This window comes from Xenopus laevis, chromosome 4S (assembly GCF_017654675.1).
Source record: "Xenopus laevis strain J_2021 chromosome 4S, Xenopus_laevis_v10.1, whole genome shotgun sequence".
NCBI classification, from domain to species: Eukaryota; Metazoa; Chordata; class Amphibia; order Anura; family Pipidae; genus Xenopus; species Xenopus laevis.
This window is the reverse complement of record NC_054378.1, coordinates 93,131,863-93,154,957: the sequence shown is the minus strand read 5'-3', so window position 1 is coordinate 93,154,957 and position 23,095 is coordinate 93,131,863. Positions and strand designations below refer to the sequence as shown.

General features: G+C 41.8%; 1 protein-coding gene across 4 annotated transcripts in view; it reads left to right on the top strand.

The window, feature by feature from the left end:
- The window catches only part of nr2b (ionotropic glutamate receptor subunit NR2B), a 280,900-nt gene that overhangs the window by 172,979 nt on the left and 84,826 nt on the right, over positions 1–23,095 (top strand). For 3 of the 4 annotated variants that reach the window (XM_041591111.1, XM_018259262.2, NM_001110721.1), the window contains 1 exon segment: positions 22,467–23,065. In XM_041591111.1, coding sequence (XP_041447045.1) covers positions 22,467–23,065 — 599 coding nt within the window. 4 annotated transcript variants of the gene reach the window in all.

Here is a 23,095-nt window from a genome sequence, read left to right as displayed (position 1 = left end):
GCAATCGTGTTCCTGCCTCCCCTCCCGACAGGTAAGTCGGTGCGGGGGGCGGCTCCTTCCCCAGAAACGGCGCTGGTTCTAATTTGATACATTTCTCATTTTTGTCCCTGATGAGCAGAATCCCTGAGTTTTATTACACGCAGCTGTTAGAATTGATACAATAGTTGCTAATACTTTACAGTGTATAGTCTGCACCTGAATTACTAAGTTGCCAGACTCAAACACCAGAGACAGGGACATTCAACTTTAAACTTAGATTTTGGAAAAACATTAAAAAATACAAAATGGAAAGTAATTGATAAAAGTCTGTGTTTCTAGAGAACAATCTGAAAACAGCTCAACTTTTGTGTTATAAAGTACAACATGAATGCAATCAGCCTGCACTATTAAAACACTTATGTAGTGTGCAAACATCATTGCAAGTAGTAAATCTATAAAAATTGTTTGTGTGCTAGGTTTTAAATGTCTGGAACTGCTTGGACAGAAGACAGTTAAAGGGACCTCACCCTTTTATTTACAAGATACATTATAACCACAAACATGAAAAGTTAATTTCACAGCCCAGTGCTGCCGTTTCTAATGGTTTCATTGGGAGCTCTAAGCTCCGTTGATAAATTGAACACGCAGCACAAGTGTCCTGGCATCTGTGAGTAAAGCATAATGCCTGCTGCCATGTCCCTTCCCCCAGCTGGATAGGATACAGCAAATAATAAACCAAGGAATATTAAAGGCAGAGTGACAGAGGGATGTATGACAGGTGTGTGTGTGTGAGGTTGGAACAGGCAGCAAGTAACCAGGGAGAGGGCCTACATAGTGGAGGGCCGATAATGGAAGCCAGTGTTGACCACTCGCTGTTTTTAAACCACAGCCACTTTAAACCATACCCATGTTACCACAGTAACCATATGGTTAGTGCTTTCTGCAGGGATATCACTCATCACTTTGTTGAAAAAAGTTAAAGGGATACTGTCATGGGAAAAACTCAAAGCGCATCAGTTATTAATGCTGCTCGAGCAGAATTCTGCACTGAAATCAATATTTCAAAAGAGCAAACAGATTTTTTTATATTTAATTTTGAAATCTGACATGTGGCTAGACATATTGTCAGTTTCTCAACTGCACCAGGTCATGTGACTTGTACTCTTATAAACTTCAGTCACTGCTGTACTACAAGTTGCAATGATATCACCCCTCCCTTCCCACCCAGCAGCCTAACAACAGAACAATGGGAAGGCAACCATATATCAGCTCCCTAACACAAGATAACAGCTGCCTGGTAGATCTAAGAACAACACTCAATAGTAAAATCCAGGTCCCACCGTGACACATTCAGTTACATTGAGTAGGAAAGACAACAGCCTGTCAGAAAGCAATTCCATCCTAAAGTGCTGGCTCTTTCTGAAAGCACATGACCAGGCAAAATAACCTGAGATGACTGCCTACACACCAATATTATAACTAAAGAGTATGCACACCTAAGGACCATAGGGCAGCAGAGTATGGCAACACAGGGATCATAGGGAAGGCAGAACAGAGCAAGAGACAAGGAAACCTATCAGGACTACTCTATGATGTACTACTGTACTTACAACGACACAGTGCTGGTGCCCCTTCAGCAGTTTGTATGAGCACAGGTGAACAATGGGGTAAATTTCAGTCTGGGTCTGAGGGTGAACAGTACAGGGATTTGGGCATGTGAACTATAGAGGTGTTACAAGTGTGAACAATGCAGGGGGGATTACATGTGTGTACAATACAGAGGATTACAGTCTGAATTTGAGGTTTAAACAATACAGGGGCCAGTTAATCTTTGTAGTGATACCGTTTAAAGGTTACATAAAGGTTACATACATAACAGACACAGCAGGCAGACTTTCATGTGGGGGGCCACACAAGGGGAGCCGTGGGCTGCCAGTTGGACAGCCCTGCTAGAGGTTTTTGCTATACAAACAGCACAGGTTCAGTGTGTGGGGGTTGCAAAGGTGCTTAGCAAAGTAACTGACAGGTTAAGGTGCCCCTGGTGCAGGACAGTGAGAATCAGTAGGTGCATGCTCTGTAGTTGTTGGGGTAATGGATTTCACAAATGCAAGACAAGCAGCTTCAGAGTATGAGTAGACTGATGAATGTTCGTGGAAACATGTGTGTTGAAGGATTTCTTACAATGCTGCTTTAAAGGAGAACTAAAGCTTAACTAAATTAGTAGACTAGAAATGTTGTGCATTATGTTTTGGGTTTCTGTATCAGCCCAAGGCAACCACAGCCTTTTAGCAGTAAAGATCTGTGTCTCCAAAGATGCCCCAGTAGCTCCCTATCTTCTTTTCTGCTGATTCACTGCACATGCTCTGTGCTGCTGTCACTTACTGAGCTTAGGGACCCACTCACAATATACAGTACACATAGAATAGAAATGTCACAAAATAAGACTGATTAGCAATTAATACAGATAATAACTACATGGCAGCACATAAACAGTGCAACTAGCACCAGCTTATAGTACAGGCCCCTAAGATCCCTAAGCTTAGCTTCTCAACAGCTGCTCAGAGCCTACTGAGCATGTGAGTGTCCTGGATCATTGCTGCTATTGAGAAGCTGAAACTTTAGGCTGATGCAATAAGTTCAGAATATAAAATATGGTATATTAATTGCTAGGGTGTAGTTCTCCTTTAAGTGCACAGTAAGGGACAGATGATGCTGCCAGAAATGTAGAAAAGTAGAAGGCAGAACATAGAAGCACCTGAAAATCCTTCGGTAAAAGAACTAGACCTATGTGGATGAGCCCAGAGATAAAGCATCCTACATTTAACCCTACAGGTTAGGTTGATATGGAATAGTGCCATTCCACAATATTTTCCCAATGTATTACCATAGTGCTGATTTAGGGGATGCGAATCATGCGATTACCAAATATAGGTTAGTGTAATACTGAGCAAAGGAGCAATGTGAACCTCTAATACAGGCAGTGCCATTGCAAGGAGGGTGAGCCCTGAGAACAATTGCACACTGGGCATTTTAAGAGCTATGGACCTCTCAGGGAGAGTCTGTGTAAATAACATACACATTCCAACTGGCTAGCATATCTGCACCCCAATATTAAACAGGTAACTCTTATCTATAAAACATGCACAGGGCTGATAAATGTGAAAGAGATGTTCCACATCTGTGTAATGTTCACATACACAGGGCTAGGGATGCAGGATTAGACCAGGGTAGAGCTTGAGTTTAACTAGGCGCACGGTTCATCTCAATGAGATGATTTGTTGCATTATAGTTCTTCCCATTATTTTTAAAGCAGTTTTTAGAGCTGTGTTTAGGGGTGTGTATTCAGGGTCTATACATTGACCTTGCACATAATGGGGACCCACAGTGCAGCTGTTTTGAAGTAATGAAGCTCCATTACAGTCAGCTAAATGATAACAGGACAGTAAAACCTGCATCTTCAGCTGTTGCTGAATTACAGTCTCACCTGTCAAGGGGATGCTGCATGGCTTATTTTAGCTCTGGTTCCAGCTCAAGAATAACCCTGAGCTCTTTTACAGCTCATTCTAATAGCACCTAACTGTTCCCTGCTGGGTTTCCAAGAATTCCTTAAATAGCTAAATAGTGTAATAGCTCTGCCACCCCCACAATGCTAGGGAGACACTTTCCAACAGTGATTATTTTACTTATAGTGACTAAAGCCAATTGCCTTAGTGCAGTACTGAATGTCATGCAATAGTATGTGAAACGCAAAGCACATCATCAGTGCTGGTGAGCAACCAAACCCCTTTAAGCACCCCAAAAATCAAAATAGGCACTGGATAAATATCATTTATTGGTTATAGTAATAAGCAAATAGGCAGCTGTACCAGACATTCGGCACAGCTCCACTCACATACAGTGACATGCAGACGTGTGCTGTGCTTCTGGCCTTTTATCCATGGCTGGCTCTATAAATAAGAGGGGAGACAAGCATTTATTGCAGAGCATTTCATGAAGACAATAAGGGACAAATGTTGAATAGAGTCATTACTTAGCAGCGAACCGAGCTTTCATTTTCAGGGAAATTGACAGCTATTGACTCTCCTCCCGGCATTATTTCTGACTTAGCAATTTTTGAAAAGAAATCACTAGCAAACTGAGGACAATTTGGTCCATCTGCAGCTGAGGAAATGAGCTTAGAAATCTAATGACGGACCCCCACCCAACCAGATTCTCGGAGAGCTTAAAGCTCATCTCATTAACCCTACTGTTTTGAAATGGTTTATTTCTCTGATCTCATTGCACTTGAGCTGGGACACAACACTGCTGGATGTCTGCAGTCAGGCGCAATATGATGTATCAGTATAAAAATATAAAAGTATAAAATCAGCTGTATTATAAATATATAGTTGTATTTTGCTTGTGTACTTAACTGACCTTTTGCCCTGTTTGTTGGAGATGTACCAAACTTTACATACCTCCACATGCTCCCTTAATTCTTCCAAAGCTTTATTTCTATTCCAGCAGGTAAGCCTCACTGAGTGGCTAAGGGAGCAGAGGAAGACAGCAGGGAAGGGGGAGCTTTTAGTCTGAGAGGGTGAATGGAAAAAAAATGAGGGTGCATTGGAAATATAAATTATCACTTGTCAATCACTAGTTTGTGTGTCTATTGACACATAGGGGCAAATTTATCAATGGTCGAATTTCGAAGTGAAAAAAACTTCGAAATTCGACCATCGAATAGGGTAATCCGACATTCAAAGTCAAAGGATTTTTAAGATCGTATGATCGTACTCCGACCGTACTTCGATCGTACGATTTAATTGTATGATCGTAAGATTTTACAAAAAAAAATCTGTCGACTACGATCTTAAAAATCCTTCGACCTCGAATCGAAGTGGAAATACTTCACAAATTCGACCATTCTAAAATCGAAGTACTGTTTTTTTAAAAAAACTTTGACTTCGACACTCCGCCACCTTAAACCTGCCGAATTGCTATGTTAGCCAAATACTGGCTATAGGTTCTAGGAGGTCCCCATAGGCTAACATAGCAATTCGTTAAAAAAAAGTTTTTTAAAGAGACAGTACTTCGATTTTAGAATGGTCGGATTTGAGAAGTATTTCCACTTCGATTCGAAGTCGAATTTGGCCTATTCGATTGTCAAAGTACCCAAAAATTACTTCGAAATTCCAAGTTTTTTAATTCGAAAATTCACTTCGACCTTTAGTAAATGGGCCCCATTGTGTAATGCCAGGGCTTCATGGCAAGTACCCTTCACCCCCAGTGTCCCCAAGTAATCAGACATCTCAGTGCTAAGTAATTTGCACCTCCTGTACTTTCAGAGAAGCAGCTCTTCCAGAGAGTACCATGTGTAACTAGGATTGCCACCTTTTCTGGAAAAAAATACCAGCCTTCCTATATATTTATCTTTTTTCCCTATTAATAATATTGGGATCAACCATTATTTTTACCGACCAGGCCAGTAAAATACCGGCCAGGTGGCAACCCTATGTGTAGCAGTGATACATTGTATATATCCACATAATGCTTAAAGGATTATTGACATCACAAAACAACTAGCTATTATTTTATACGTTTTCATATACTGAATGAATGCCTTTTAAATCTTCCATGGGTTTCTTTGCTCTGTCTGGGATAAATTATCATATCCCTTTCACTCTCATAGCTAAATGAGCCAAAGACAACTCCAGGCAATAGGGTGATGAATGAAATGAGGTGAAAGATAACTGATCTCTCACTGTTTGTCTTGTTAGACACCTGCTCTTATCCTCTGTTATTAGCATATTCTGTTATCTTAACATAAACGTATGTAGGCAGTGAGTAGCTAAGCTCCTATTTGCAAATGTTGTTTTCCCCGAGACTAAAAAGACAAAGTGGCAATGTGTAGACCCGACACTTTATGGAGTATATTACTTGAATCTAGAGCAGACTTGTCTTTTGTTTATTTTTAATTTACAGCTTGAATTATTAGGTTTCAGCTAGATACAACCGTTCAGTATGTGTCTCTTATTTGTAGTGCTTAGTTCTCCTCCCATTTACTGAGACAACTTTGAAAAGAGGCACAGTAAAAACTGGCCTGTGTAGTGACTGCTCCCAAATCATATGCTAGTAGCCGGTGGCTTCTCAATGCCCCAGCATGCAATCTGCTTTACTGCCCACATCAAAGCCATGAAGGGAGAAGGTTGAGATGTGGAATTTGTCATGGCTTTAGGTGGAGGCCTAACATTTCAGTTTAACAAGAAATAGTAGGCGGCAAGCTACTTAGAACTTTCACAGGTTTATCAACATTCACTGCAACTGTATAAAAGGGGCTGTTCATAATATGAATGGGTGGTTTAACTGCAGCCTTTACTGGGACTGCACTGGTAATCTTTTCTGCACAGTATCTGCTATTGATTGTGACCAGCACACCCGTAAACCGAGGCACTATTATATGTACTGTATGTAATACATAAATATTATATTAAAGTGTTTACCTTATTAAACAGATCTTTATTTGCCTAAACATTATGATTTATTATATTTGCTTGCATGATCAGCAGCAAAGTCATGGTGGGTGCTATAGACACTGAAAAAAATAAGAGCAGTGGGCACTAACGTTTCTACTGCCTTTCTTTTTGTCTCTCACACTTTTTCTTATTTCTTGGTTGTAGGGTCACAAATCTCTTGGTATGTGTGAAACTAGAGGAAACCAGATTCTTTCTGTTTTATAGATGTGCATATCTAATATACGGACTAGCCATGCTAGTCAGGTGCCTGAATTTTAGACATGTACATGGAACAGCACAATATATTTCTCTAGAACTGGAAGAATACATATATAAGCTCTTGGGCTGCATTTAATGTTGGACATGACATTCATTGTCCTTTACTGGCCACTCTGAAAGGCTACTTGTCTGCCACCTGCTGGAGTTTGTGGCCACCTACCTGAGTTACCAGATGGAGAAACTTCCAAAGAAGACACTATGGGACACATTTACTAAAGGCAAATTGTGTTTTTTTTTTTTTGGTGACCATTCGCCAAACAATTCGCAATGACATTTGCTAAAAGGCGAAGAAGACAACTTGCTAATGAAAAACCGCAGCTCTAGAGATCTTTCACTTCTTTTCGGCAAATTTTCGCTTAGGCATATTTTTACTCAGATGAACAATCGTTAATCCGCAAATTTATCAAAGTGTAAACTTTCCAATCCATTACCCTTTTCATCAAAGTCTAATGGTTCTATCTAGTTAATTGTTAAGTTGAAGCTACATCCTCAACATTACTATGTCAGTGACATCATATCCTGTATTCAAAAAAGTCATAAAAATATGTTATAAAATATGTTAAATAAATGTTATTTACACTTTTTTAACCATTTGACGCTCATGCCACATTTGTTTTAGGGTAGGCTAATTTTTAGTATAATAGAATATATCTTTTGTCTTTAGTTTTCCTCCTTGGACTTTTTTCATAATAAGTGGCCGCTTCCAGCAATTTCACCAACACTAATAAAGACATACATATCACCTGTATGTACCGCCATATTTAAAATGACGTAAGCTTAAGAATAGTAATGAAGTTTCCCCAGGAAGACAGTAACACTAGAGAAAATCTCTAAAGAACTCGCTATGAAACTTTCCCGCTGCTGAATTTTCGCTAGTGAAAATACGCCGTAGTTCATTTGCCGAGACTAATTTTCTAATTTTGATGAATATGTGTCGTCGGAGCAAATTAATGACTGACTGATGTAGTTGGGCAAAGTAAAGCAAGGCTTTCCGAAGTGAAAATTGGGAGCAGTGGATGAAGTGGATTACATAAACCTTTTTGGAACATGTTGCACAGCCATTTCTATTATGCTTACAGTAAGCGCTTATGAGCCAGAAAAGCATTTTAATGAGATTGGAGCACTTCACAAGGTGCATCAGAGTATAAAGTGCATGTAAGCAGGTTGGCTATTTGATGGGAGAGAGCAGGTCATTTAGCCTTGTATACACCCATGTATATCTCAGCCACCTGATCCTGATAGATGAGGACAGGCAGAACCAGAGCAAGATTGAATCTTTCTATAGAAATATATTGTGCCTCCCTAAGGACTTCGATCTTTAAACTGTATGGCACACATATTTAAAAGCAAATAGAAGGGGTGTGGGGGGCAAATGTAGCTGATTTGTTGATACTTGGATGGCAAGCTGGATTGCAATGAGCAGCAATACAATGTTTGTTATCCTACTGTATTTTAACCACATCTAAGAAACATGTCCCTTTGATTGGTTGCCTGATGTACAGCCTCACTCTACTTAGACCTACAGCTGCCTTTGTGTGGCACATTTGTGTAGGTATGGTCATTTGGGGAAATAGACTGAAAATAAGTCAATCAAATCGTTCTTCTAAAAGTTCTACAGTAGATCATCTGCCCTGGTAAACAGTGTTACCTTTCCAAAAAGGTATTTTTTGGAAAATCTCAAAAAAGTGGCTTGAAAACATGCAAGCACCACTTTCACAATTAAAAAATGGTTTGGAATGCATGTCTTTGTATTTTTTCTTCCTTCCATGGATTATGTGATGCATTCTTTTTATTTTACTAAGCCATTTTTAGTGTAGCTTTTCCTGATCAATAGTTCAACTACAGACAGCTCAATAAAACATTCTAGTTACTATTTATAATGCCATTCTCCAAAAAAAGTATGTGCAATGGGATCTCTTAATAAATAATTTCCCTAGTATAAATGTCAAACCTACAGGCCTATAATGCCAGATTGAAACAGAAAACCATTTTTAAATATTACATCAGCTTTTTTCCATTTTCCCTTGGAACCATTCTGGATGACAGGTATTGCACTCTGAGATCATCAGAAATAATCTGGGTAAAACTGAAGACCTCATGGATCTATAACATTTGGCCTCCTAAGTCTTGTTCTTATTTACATTGCTTGAAAGTTTGAGTACCATTTCCTGTGTCAGCCACTGACAACATTTATCAGAAAAGTATTCTGTACTGCTAGAGAATAAGCCCTGTAACACTGGCTCCTTTGTTGTATGTAGAACAAACATTTGCTATCATGTATAGAATACCCTGTAATTCTAATAGTTCATTTTTTAATAGACTAACACTGTCAGCCCATATACCTAAAATTTTTGGCGGGATTGGTATTTGCAACTGAAGCAATGAGTTCCCCCTGTTTTATTTTTTTCCAACTTTTTCCAACAATTGCTGCCTTGCAGAACTTGGTACAAAGTGTATAGGTCCTAAAGATGCATCTGTTCGCATTGACTTGTAGACTTTAAGGGGGTTATTTATTAAAGTCCGAATGCAAAAAACTCATAAAATTCAAGGTTTTTTTGACTATGAAATCCAAATTTTTAGTGGGAAAAAAACCCTCAAATATTTCAAGATTTATTATATCTCAAGGATGGAAAAATCCGAATCCAAAAATCCTCCATCTCAGAACTGCCAAGGTTGCATACAAGTCAATGGGAGAGGTTCCTTTGGAATTTTCTGTGTTCAGTTTTGAACGTTTTGGCCAAAAATCAGAAAAACTGAACGATTCGGTAAAAAACTCTGAAAAAAATCTTAAGATTCGGATTTTCGCTTGTTTTTTTCATGTCTGTCCCCCATTCAATTGAATTGAACTTACTATTAATTGAACTTGAACTTATTATTATTATTAATAAATAAGGTCCAATCGTGAGTTCTATTTTGGTCAGACTTTTTTCATTGAAATAGTCCAAAAAATGTGGATTTTGATCAATAAGGCCATAAATGTTCTATACTTTCTTCATGATAAATACCTCATATCTCACACATATTTGTGTTTAATGCTATTTCACTTCTTTTCTAAAGTAATACTGTATATAAACAAAATAATGTTTTAGTATTTTAAATTAAAAAATGTTCCTGCATTGTTAGCTGATAATTTATGATTCTAAATCAAGCCTTGAAATGCTACAGTCCACAGTGTCTTTCATAACCAGGCCCGTGCCATGCCAGCGGGTGTCCAAGGCCTCCGGCCAGGCTCTTCACCCCTTGCCGGCACCCGCCTGCCAGTGCGCATGAGTGCAGTCCGATATTTCAGTTTGTGGTGGGGAAAGAGAGGACAAACAGAAGAGCGAGCGGGAACGTGCTGGTGGGAGGGTCCAGACCAGGGGTAGGCTAAAGAAAAGGTAAAGAAAACGTGCCTACCTTAAATGTATTTACAGTAGCGCTACTCCAATCAATATTAGCGATTACCTTCCCACATTGTTTAGACTTGTATTAAACTTGCAGCATTTTCCATTGGTCAAAAGAGTTGACACCTATAATGGCCACTCTCGTCTCCCTACAACACTGATTGGTAGAAAGGCAACAAACCAGTTTCTCTGTGTGCAGAGAAGAACAAATGATGTTGATTTGTTAACTTGTATAGTAATCCCTAAAATAAAATGCACATATTCGCAAACTATATAGCTTATCAGGTCAGGAAAGGACAAGTATGCCACTGGCACAAATTAGGCATCTGATAAATTGGATAAAATTTGAAACCATGCAATATGCAGTCATGCAATTTTCTCATTTTCAGTTTTTTCTCAGAAGTAGTCCATTGGCACGGAGCATCTCAGAGGCCGTGAGACTGGTAGTAGTGACAGGTGGCAATAACAGTATTACTATAGGAAGCCAACATCAGCTCAGATTATTCTCTTCATGTCTGACAATTTGTTTATGACAAGAGCAAGGCAGGTTACAGGATTACAGGATTTAAGAGACAGAGGTTGTTGCAGTAAGTAGGGAGGGGGCTGAGAAGCCATAAGCTTTCTGGATTCAGGAGAAGAAGAAGAAGAAGCAGATGAAAGCAATGCCAAACAACTCAAACAACTGCTTTCTGTCTCTGTGACAGTTGATGGCTCATGACTGCTCTTTGTCAGCTGATTGGTCTATAGCATTAGTGTCTTTATGTGACTTCTCCTTTTTCACTCTAGTGATTGTTACTGTGAAACCTCTCTTTTATCCTGCACCCGGCTAACCATGAGCCTATAGGGTTGAAAATACAAACTGAAAAAGAAGAAAAAGTGACTTTTTGTCATGAATGCTGTGTTGCACTTGAGACTGAGACTTTTCCCCCTCCCACAAGTATCTGATGGAGTTCCCTTTTGGAAATCTAATATTATACACATTATTTGGGTAGCAAATAGGGATGTCGCGGACTGTTCGCCCGCGAACTAGTTCGCGCGAACATCGGGTGTTCGCGTCCGCCGAATGTTCGCGAACGTCGCGCGACGTTCGCCAATTTGGGTTCGCCTTAGCTGGCGCTTATTTTTGCCCTCTCACCCCAGACCAGCAGATACATTGCAGCCAATCAGGAAGCTCTCCCTCCTGGACCACCCCCACACCCCCTGGACCACTCCCCTTCCATATATAAACTGAAGCCCTGCAGCGTTTTTTCATTCTGCCTGTGTGTGCTTGGAAGAGCTAGTGTAGGGAGAGAGCTGTTAGTGATTTGAGGGACAGTTGATAGTAACTTTGCTGGCTAGTAATCTACTTGATACTGCTCTGTATTGTAGGGACAGAACTCTGCAGGGATTTGAGGGACATTTTAGGTTAGGTAGCTTTGCTGGCTAGTAATCTACCTTCTACTGCAGTGCTCTGTATGTAGCTGCTGTGGGCACTGCTGCTGATCTCTCATCTGCTAACTGCTGCCTGTAACCCAATAGTCCTTGTAAGGACTGCTTTTATTTTCTTTTTTGTTTTTTTACTTTGCTACTATAAGAGCCCAGTGCTATTAGTCTAGCTGTGTTGGGGAGTGGGACTGGTGTGCTGCTCCTAGTAGTTCAGCACCAACCAGAGTAATTTTTTTTTTAATATATATATATATTTTTTTATTTTACTTATCTCACTGTTCTTTAACGTGTCCAGTGCTGTTTGCTGTTCTTCATAGTAGTGCACCAATAGTAGTGCACTTGCAGGCATTATTTGCCCAGTGTGTTCTTCAAACAACTGCCAGCTAGCTGTGTGAGCTTGTTCACATTCTGTCTAAATATCAATAATAATACCGTCTCCAGAAACACCACCTGAGTGACGTTTTTCAAGCAGCAATAATATATTCCGTATCCACTGCTGTAGTGTATACGTTGACCTTGCAGGCATTGTTTCAATTTGTTTGCCCAGTGTGTTCTTCATTTTCAAACAACTGCCAGCTAGCTGTGTAAGCTTGTTCACATTCTGTCTAAATATCAATAATAATACCGTCTCCAGAAACACCACCTGAGTGACGTTTTTCAAGCAGCAATAATATATTCTGTATCCACTGCTGTAGTGTATACGTTGACCTTGCAGGCATTGTTTGCCCAGTGTGTTCTTCAAACAACTGCCACCTAGCTGTGTGAGCTTGTTCACATTCTGTCTAAATATCAATAATAATACCGTCTCCAGAAACACCACCTGAGTGACGTTTTTCAAGCAGCAATAATATATTCCGTATCCACTGCTGTAGTGTATACGTTGACCTTGCAGGCATTGTTTGCCCAGTGTGTTCTTCAAACAACTGCCACCTAGCTGTGTGAGCTTGTTCACATTCTGTCTAAATATCAATAATAATACCGTCTCCAGAAACACCACCTGAGTGACGTTTTTCAAGCAGCAATAATATATTCCGTATCCACTGCTGTAGTGTATACGTTTACCTTGCAGGCATTGTTTGCCCAGTGTGTTCTTCAAACAACTGCCACCTAGCTGTGTGAGCTTGTTCACATTCTGTCTAAATATCAATAATAATACCGTCTCCAGAAACACCACCTGAGTTGTTGTTGTTTTAAAAAAAATGCCAGGCAAAGGCAGGCCGCCACGCAGAGGCACTAGGGCTACTATGCTATCCTGTGGCCCTAGGAAATTGCCCAGTTTTACAAAGGCAATTACCCTGAACTCCCAAAATGCTGAAGAGGTAGTTGACTGGCTTACACAGCACACCCCATCCTCTACCGTTTCTAACTTTACCACAACATCCTCATCCTCCTCTGCTATGGGCACCCCACGTAACACTTCCTCCACCACCGGCGCCCCTTCTTCACTGGAGTCAGAGGAGTTATTTACACATGAGTTTTTTGAACTGAGTGATGCGCAACCATTATTGGCAGAAGAAGATGAAGGAGATGAGGACGTTACACCAGATATAATTCTGGCAGACAACACAACAGAGATGGACATAATGAGTGATGAGGAGGTCCCCGCTGCTGCTTCCTTCTGTGAGCTGTTAGAAGAAATTGATGCATCTGAGGAGAATGATGATGAGGAGATTGATGTTTTGTGGGTGCCCAGTAGAAGAGAGCAAGAGGAGGATAGTTCAGATGGAGAGACGGAGAGTCAGAGAGGCAGGAGGAGAATAAGACTTAGAAGAAGCAGGGAGGACAGCTCGCAGGGAACAGTAGGGCAACAACATGTATCGCCACCTGTGGTCAGCCGGCCAACGCACCCGCCATTGCCGCCAACTTCTACTGTTACCGCCAGATTGCCAGCTTCAAATAGGTCAGCAGTGTGGGATTTTTTTAATGTGTGTGCCTCTGACAAAAGCGTTGTAATTTGCAATGAGTGCAGTCAGAAACTGAGTCTTGGGAAGCCCAACACCCACATAGGTACAACTTCTATGCAAAGGCACATGAACGGCAAGCACAAAGCACTATGGGAGCAACACCTCAAAGGCAGCAGACAAACTAAAAGCCACCCTCCTTCTGGTCCAGCATCTTACTGCTCTACCTCTGCTGTCCTTGACCCGTCTGAACCACCCTCCACTCCGCCTTCCACCTTGACCACCAGTTCCCAGTCATCTGCCCCCAGCCAAGTTTCTGTGAGGGCCATGTTTGAGCGTAAGAAGCTAATGTCTGCGAGTCACCCCCTTGCCCGGCGTCTGACAGCTGGCTTGTCTGCACTCTTAGCCCGCCAGCTTTTACCATACCAGCTGGTGGACTCTGAGGCCTTCCGCAAATTTGTAGCAATTGGGACACCGCAGTGGAAGGTACCCAGCCGCAATTTTTTTTCAAAGAAGGGAATACCACACCTGTACCACCATGTGCAGAGCCAAGTCACCGCATCTCTGTCACTTAGTGTTGGGGCAAAGGTCCATATGACTACTGACGCATGGTCCTCCAAGCATGGTCAGGGCAGGTATGTCACCTACACTGCCCACTGGGTGAATTTGGTTATGGCTGGGAAGCAGGGAATGCGTGGCTCAACAACAACAGTGGAGTTGGTGTCACCGCCACGGATTGCACGCGGTTCTGCCACCACCTCTACTCCTCCTTCGCTCTCTACCTCGTCTTCTTCCTCTGCTTCCGCCTCCTCTGCTGCTGGGTCCTCCTCCTCCACACCTGTGCACCCCCAGCTCCCCCTAGGCTATTCGACATGCCAGGTACGCCGTTGTCATGCTGTCTTGGGGATGACGTGCCTGGAAAGCAGAAACCATACCGGATCTGTACTCCTGTCATCTCTGCAGTCACAGGCCGATCGGTGGCTGACCCCACACCAACTGAAGATCGGAAAAGTGGTGTGTGACAACGGAAGCAATCTGTTGGCAGCACTGAGACTGGGCAATTTAACACATGTGCCCTGCATGGCACATGTTCTGAATTTAATAGTCCAACGTTTTATCTCGAAGTACCCAGGATTCCAGGACATTCTCAGGCAGTCCAGGAAGGTGTCGGCCCATTTCAGACGTTCCTACACAGCCATGGCACGCCTTGCTGACATTCAGCAGCGGTACAACATGCCAGTCAGGCGTTTAATTTGCGACAGCCAGACTCGCTGGAATTCAACGCTCCTCATGTTTGAACGTCTGCTGCAACAACAAAGAGCCGTCAATGAATACCTGTTTGAACTGGGTGGTAGGACTGGATCTGCAGAGCTGGGGATTTTTTTCCCCCGTTACTGGGTGCTTATGCGCGATGCCTGCAGGCTCATGCGCCCTTTTGAAGAGGTTACAAACATGGTCAGTCGCACCGAAGGCACCATCAGCGACCTAATACCCTTTGCTTTCTTCCTGGAGCGTGCCGTGCGACGAGTGACAGATGAGGCTGTAGACCAGCGTGACGAGGAGCAGGAAGCGCACGATTTCTGGTCGGAATCACCAGAACGAGCCCAGGCACCTGCTGCAACGCAGGGAGATGTGTCAGAAGTGGAGTCAGAGGAGGAAGGTGGCTTTGTGGAGGAGGAGGACCAACAGGAGCAGGCTTTCCAGGGGGCTTGTGGTGACCGTTTGGGGACCCCTGGTCTTGTACGTGGCTGGGGGGAGGAGACCGTAGATGATGTAGTCCTTGATAACGAGGAAGCGGAAATGGATACCTCTGCATCCAACCTTGTGAGAATGGGGTCTTTCATGCTGTCATGCCTGTTGAAGGACCCCCGTATCAAGAGGCTTAAGGAGAAGGACCTGTACTGGGTCGCAACGCTACTAGACCCTCGGTACAAGCATAAAGTGGCAGAAATGTTACCAACGTACCACAAGTCCGAAAGGATGCTGCATTTACAAACCAGCCTGCAAAACATGTTGTACAATGCTTTTAAGGGTGATGTCACTTCAGGAACTCATCAACATTCCAGGGGCAGAGGTGCCAGTAATCCTGCCACGAGCGCACCTGCAAGGACAATGCACTTTGGCCACTCTGTAACGTCAGACATGCAAATGTTTTTCAGTCCAAGGCAGCGCCAGAACCCTTCGGGATCCACCCTCAAAGAACGCCTCGACCGGCAGGTAGCGGACTACCTGGCATTAACTGCAGATATCGAGACTCTGAGGAGCGATGAACCCCTGGACTACTGGGTGCGCAGGCTTGATCTGTGGCCAGAGCTGTCACAATTTGCCATGAACCTCTTGTCTTGCCCCGCCTCAAGTGTCCTCTCAGAAAGGACCTTCAGTGCAGCAGGAGGGATTGTAACTGACAAGAGAACTCGCCTAGGTCACAAAAGTGTGGATTACCTGACCTTTATTAAAATGAACGAGGCATGGATCTCGGAGGGTTACTGCACGCCGGAAGACTTGTTCTGACTCCCCATGCAGCTGTCCTTCTCTGCACGCCGCATGACTCCACACACAGCTGTCCTTTAGCGTCCTCCTTCCTCCGCCACCGTTACAAACTAGGGTGCAAACCCTACTGGTTTGGTTTCATTTGAATCAAAACTTTTTGGACAGGTAAATCCTGAGTTTTTCTGGCCTCTGTGCTTCAGTGGCTGCAACCAAAAAAATTACTATTTTCAGCATTTATATGGCATATTTTTTCTGGCCTCTGTGCTTCAGTGGCTGCGACAAAAAAAATGACTATTTTTAGCATTTATATGGCATATTTTTTCTGGCCTCTGTGCTTCAGTGGCTGCGACAAAAAAAATGACTATTTTCAGCATTTATATTTCATATTTTTTTCTGGCCTCTGTGCTTCAGTGGCTGCGACAAAAAAAATGACTATTTTCAGCATTTATATGGCATATTTTTTGTGGCCTCTGTGCTTCAGTGGCTGCGACAAAAAAAATTACTATTTTTAGCATTTATATGGCATATTTTTTCTGGCCTCTGTGCTTCAGTGGCTGCGACAAAAAAAATGACTATTTTCAGCATTTATATGGCATATTTTTTCTGGCCTCTGTGCTTCAGTGGCTGCGACAAAAAAAATGACTATTTTCAGCATTTATATGGCATATTTTTTCTGGCCTCTGTGCTTCAGTGGCTGCGACAAAAAAAATGACTATTTTCAGCATTTATATGGCATATTTTTTCTGGCCTCTGTGCTTCAGTGGCTGCGACAAAAAAAATGACTATTTTTAGCATTTATATGGCATATTTTTTCTGGCCTCTGTGCTTCAGTGGCTGCGACAAAAAAATGACTATTTTCAGCATTTATATGGCATATTTTTTCTGGCCTCTGTGCTTCAGTGGCTGCGACAAAAAAAATGACTATTTTTAGCATTTATATGGCATATTTTTTCTGGCCTCTGCGCTTCAGTGGCTGCGACAAAAAAAATGACTATTTTCAGCATTTATATGGCATATTTTTTCTGGCCTCTGTGCTTCAGTGGCTGCGACAAAAAAAAAGACTATTTTCAGCATTTATATGGCATATTTTTTCTGGCATCTGTGCTTTAGTGGCTGCGACAAAAAAAACATAATTTTTCAGGAAAGTACACATGCCTAATTTTTCAGGGTTCTGCAACAGTGGCAAAATCGCATCTTTTATGGTCACCGCAGGTGATCAATAAAGTAGACCAAAACTGGGCCCACACTGCAGAATCAGTGTTTTTTGGTTCACTTCACTGTACATTGAATTACCTCTGCCTGACCGTGCACGTGCGCACAAGCACGGTGACTGCTAAACACACCACTACAGAAATATTGCCACCAACAGGACGAACATCCTGGAGGTGACAAGCAACTAGTAATTAAAAACTATTATTTGCTCACTTGACGGTATCATTCATAAAAATTGTTACAAAGTATCTTATTTGCACCTGTTAGCTGTTCTGAGCTCTCTGCCAAAAGCTAATTAAGTTAGAAACTGGTTTTTTTCTGGCTGTTCAGTGCAGAGAAAAGAGGGACTTTCCAGTACAAAAGAGGGACAGGGGGTTGAGTGGTCAAAAGAGGGACAGTTGGGAGGTATGCAAGTGCCACCTAGCTGTGTGAGCTTTTTCACATTCTGTCTAAATAATAACAATAATAATTCAGTGTCCGTAAACATCACCTGAGTGATGTTTTTACAGCAGCAATAATATATTCCGTATCCACTACTGTATACGTTGCCCTTGCAGGCATTGTTTGCCCAGTCTTTAACCAAGTGCCACCTAGCTGTGTGAGCTTTTTCACATTCCGTGTCCAGAAACATCACCTGAGTGACGTAGTGTGATTTCTGCCCTTTACAGCACAAAACGCAGCGCTGTGTCAACAATGTATTTTTTAGAAACATTTTTGCCCTTGATCCCCCTCTGGCATGCCACTGTCCAGGTTGTTGCACCCTTTAAACAACTTTAAAATCATTTTTCTGGCCAGAAATGTCTTTTCTAGCTTTTAAAATTCGCCTTCCCATTGAAGTCTATGGGGTTCGCGACGTTCGCGAACCGTTCGCATTTTTATCCGGAAGTTCGCGAACATGTTCGCGAACATTTTTTCCGACGTTCGCTACATCCCTAGTAGCAAACTAGTACAGAAGACTTTTGTGTAAATTGGCCTGGAGAAAGGAAGTGATCTGTTTTTTCAAAGTTTAGATGGAATACTATAGTATGTTGGGTAGGAAGCTGATAGCAGGGTTGGTATAGCTCAGGGCTGGATAATTAGATATGTGTAAGATGTATTATGATGTCTAAGGAGATATAACCTTTGCCATGAAAAAAATGTAGATTTTAATTCCATGCAAATCTCCATGTGCAAGAAATGTGTGTGTTCTTCCTGTGTAAACACTGATTGAAAATGATTAAGGGTAGGACTTCACGGATGATTTCCACTCGATCCGACGCGCTGCACAAAAACGCAGGCGTCACATCGGACGGTGGGCCCCGGGCTCTTGTGGGTCCCGCCGTTTCTCAATGCCGGTGCGAAAAGAACAAAAATTTAGTGTGTGTGCAGAAATGAGGCTACGCATGCGCACAAACCCGGCACAGCGTGCGTGCGCACGCACAGGCCCAGCGCCGCGTGCATACTCAGAAATGCGGCGTGCCAGAGCAGCAGGGGGCCCTCAGGCAGTAGCCCTGGTTGGCCCCAAGCCCCCCAGTCCAACCCTGACCTCAGATGCAGACGCTGCACGCTCCATCCGTCAGTCATGTCGGATCAACGATGCGACACCATCCGACAATGCATTCACTTACCATATTTCCGTCGCATCCGATTTGACACTTGCATTTTTGCACAGCTCGTCTGATCGCTCCAAAATCATCCATGAAGTCCTACCCTAAAGTTAAAAACAGGATTGTAGCAGAGTGAGGTGCTACAGGCTGACCAGCTGGGTTTCATTAGTCTCAGGTGGCTAATCAGTAGTCCTTAAAACCCAGGCTGTCAGTCTCTTGAGAATCTCTCTGAGACGCCCAGAGGGGATCTGGGATCCTGACATTAAGCATCCTATGTACCTGTACACACACACACACAGACACTCACTGCAGACTCTCGTGGAAAGGTCTGTAATTCTGCTGGTTTTTTTTGTTGTTATTGAACTGATACTGCTGCTGAAAGCTATTTTTGTTGTTTAGAAAGAAAAACTGCCTTTATTTTGTACCTGTTTGCTGCCAGCTGAAATAAAAGCAGATTTTTTTGTTAAGAGACTTTTTACTGTCCTGACACTTACTCTGTGGGAACCTGTCATAAGGACCTTGCTGTGTTGGAAAGAATGTAGAGTGGATGGCGCAAGCTATGGCCAGCTGTGATAATAGCTCTACGCAGGTCTTGAAGAGGACAACGTATAAACAGCTCTTTTGCTTGGCAGTATTTGAGACTTTTAAAGTTTTTATAGGTGCAAAAGCTAAGCTGAGTCCACTGAGAACATTTTGCAAAAGACGTGTCTTAAATGTAAAGTAGAAATGTATTTTTAAAATATGAAAATTATTTTTGTGCATTTAAATACATTTAGAAAAATGTCATATAATAATGGAAAAGACTGAATTTGTAGTTTATTACTCCTAGGATGTGAAACATGACAAGAAAACATCTATTGAAAATGGAAGAAGGGACGTTTTGTTATCAACTTTGGAAATGAGTGTTTTATGGCATTGCTAGTTTGATTATTGATATGGTAGCAAGCAGGTGATAAAGAATGAACAGTAGATTGGGACTGGGTGTTAAAATGAAAAGGCAACTGTAGTATTAGGGCTCTTACACACGGCCGTTCCGACCTGCGCTCCCCTGCGTTCCGTTTGTTGGCGTTCAGCCGCAGGGGAGCGCAGGAATAGACGCTGCATTTTTCCTGCGTTCGGCGCCTACACGCGCCTGAGTGAGTACAGCCCCATTTCAAATCATTACTTGCGTCTATTCCTGCGCTCCCCTGCGGCTGAACGGCAACAAACAGAACGCAGGGGAGCGCAGGTCGGAACGGCCGTGTGTAAGAGCCCTTAAAGTAATGACATTTTGTGGACCAGTTTAGCTGTTTCAGCTGGAGTGCTGGGTTCATGTCATATTCCCTTGATGCACCCTGTTAAGATTTTATTTGGAAGCTCTCCGTCTTTCTTGCTATTGATAGTATAAGCCTGCTATATGTCACGTGTCTTGCTGTATGACCTGTTTGTCTCTGTGCCACTTCATAACGTGTGAGGGCTGTTTCCCCAGTTGTTATTGTGCTCCTGTGTTCATTGATGTTGTGTTATTACTCATTGTCTCCTTACAGTAATCTTATTTGGCAAGAAGAAATGTATTAAATAAAATGCACACCTCAAGGGCTGCTCCAGGCCAGATTTTAGAGCTGCTTGAGCACAAGTGGATCAGTCAGTCACCAATTAGCTGATTATCTTACTAATGCTTAAGGAGAGACATCCTTAAATTCTGGCCTGATGCAACTCTGCACAAGAAAGCAAGTGTCTAAATGCCCTTAAGACAAGGTTTAGCTTCTCATTGTAGGTGTAATGTACAAAATAAGCAGAAGAAGGAGGTCACTCTGGTATAAAACAGTAACTTCTACTGTGATGAGTTCACACAAGGTTAGACAGTCTATTCTCACCTCAGGCAGACCCTAATTTTCTCTCTGTGGTTTTGTGATCAGATGGAAAACTGACAAATCAGTAGGTTCAGGCAAGAGAATGATATTTTGAACTAATCACAGTATCTATGTACTGAGCAACAACCTCAGAATGAGTAGGTGTGTGTGTTTATACTGAGCAACAAATAGACTAACACACTAAACAAATACAGTTGCCAAAAAAATGTCCTCGTCAGTTGCCATAATAAGGATCCGGAAAGCTCTGTACATGGTTGTGACTTTTGTGCTTGACTTTTAGATGTCTTTCATCAGTTGCAACTGGGCAGTTCTTCATATATATGTTATTTGTGTCAATTCTATCTATAACTGATAGGTAGTACTGCAAGTGACATAACCTACATGTGCTTTCTTACAACTGCAATAGCTTTCCAATGAAGCAACTGATTCCAGTACAAACAAAATCTAACAAAATAACTGCCTTTTGCACAAATCCTGCATGTAGAGAGACATAATGGTTGGTGATTTTAATAGAGTGAGCTCGAATACATCTTCTAGGCAAAAGAAGCCCCCGTATAAGATATATTGGATCTAAATGTCAATGATTATCTGACACCCAACTCTTGCATGAAGACAGAATGAAGAGAAACAGATGCTGAGAGAGGGATAGTGAAGATAAACTTGATTATTCCAGAAACGATGCAGAATTTTCAATTGATTGTTTTTAGAAAGTTTCTTATTTCAGTATGCTGAAGCTTTTATTAAATTTTCATTTTCACGATTCACGTTTCTTCTATGTGAGTTGCTAGATAATTTACAGGTATATAAAAATATAAGTAAAGAATGGGATTACAAATTTTGAAAGCATGGTTTTGGTTCTCAGGTCTGGGAACTGCCTGAAGACTTGCCTCCTCCTCAGAGATGTCACTGTGATGCAGTTATGAGTGATGTTGCTATTGCTGGCCTGCAATATCCTTGCTGATGCTATTGGCACACATTATTGCTTAATAACCTTGGCTGATAGCTAGTAAATGAGCCCATTGATGTCTAAATGATATATTTCACGTAAAATCAAATTATGGAGACCTAGGTATAAGTCTAGTAATATGTGCTCCAATATTGCTTTTCCTTAAGTAATTTCAGCAGCTAGGAGATTCAGATACGCTAGTTGTGATATAAGTAGAAAAGAAATATGGTTTCCCCCTAGCATGTTGAATTCTTAATCATCTGAGAGATTAGCAAAACCAATCTTCATCACTTACCTAGCAACAATATATTTTGATATATAAAAAAGAATCCAGAAATATTCTTTGCATTTGTATTAAATTAATGTACACAGGAGGCAGGCAAAAGATTCTTTGCTGATTGATGTCTCCCACCCCTGTGTAATCTCATTATCAAAGGAATAACAGTGCAGTATTATCTGATATCCCAACTGACTGCTGAAGCAGTGACTGGAGGGGTTTCAGATTCTCATTTAAATATTGACTGCGTAGATCCTGGGAGTTGCTCTTAGTAGCTGGGGGCACTCAAGTCTGTAGCCTCTACTTGAAATGAATGGTTAGTAACTTCTTGGATTGTGTATTTGTACTTTCTATTTTTCTATAGATGCTTTTCACAGCCCCTCCATAAACTATGGTGATTGGTGATGCCACATGCAGCCTAATCCTTGAAAAGGAACATGATACTATGAATATAAATATTGATAAAAGTCAGAATATGTCTCAGATTTTATACTTTTAGGGCTTTTTTTTAAAATGTATTTATTGCTCCTTCTATACAGTTCTTATAATGTGTCATTCTTCTATATACAGTAATCATTATTACAGTTTAAGAATAATTACAGTATTATTATTTATTAATAATGAATCATGTATTATGGTTGCAGGAGGAAGCATCCATGTTCTTTCAGTTTGGACCCTCAATCGAGCAGCAGGCCTCGGTCATGCTGAATATCATGGAAGAATACGATTGGTACATCTTCAGTATAGTTACCACATATTTCCCAGGATACCAGGACTTTGAGAACAAGGTACGAAGTACCATTGAAAACAGCTTTGTGGGGTGGGAGCTGGAAGAGGTTATCCATCTGGACATGTCTTTAGATGATATTGATTCGAAAATCCAAAACCAGTTGAAGAAGCTTCAGAGTCCCGTCATCTTGCTTTACTGCACAAAGGAAGAAGCAACATATATTTTTGAAGTGGCGCATTCTGTGGGGTTGACGGGTTACGGCTTCACGTGGATTGTACCAAGTCTTGTCGCAGGAGATACTGATACTGTGCCAGATGAGTTCCCCACCGGACTCATATCAGTATCTTATGATGAGTGGGACTATGATCTGCCTGCTCGGGTTAGAGATGGGATTGCTATAATCACCACAGCAGCATCCACTATGCTCTCTGAGCACAATTCCATTCCTCAGTCCAAGAGCAGTTGTAACAACATCCAGGAGAGCAGAGTCTATGAAGCCCATATGTTAAAAAGGTAGGGCACTGGTTCCTTAGCACCCTTATG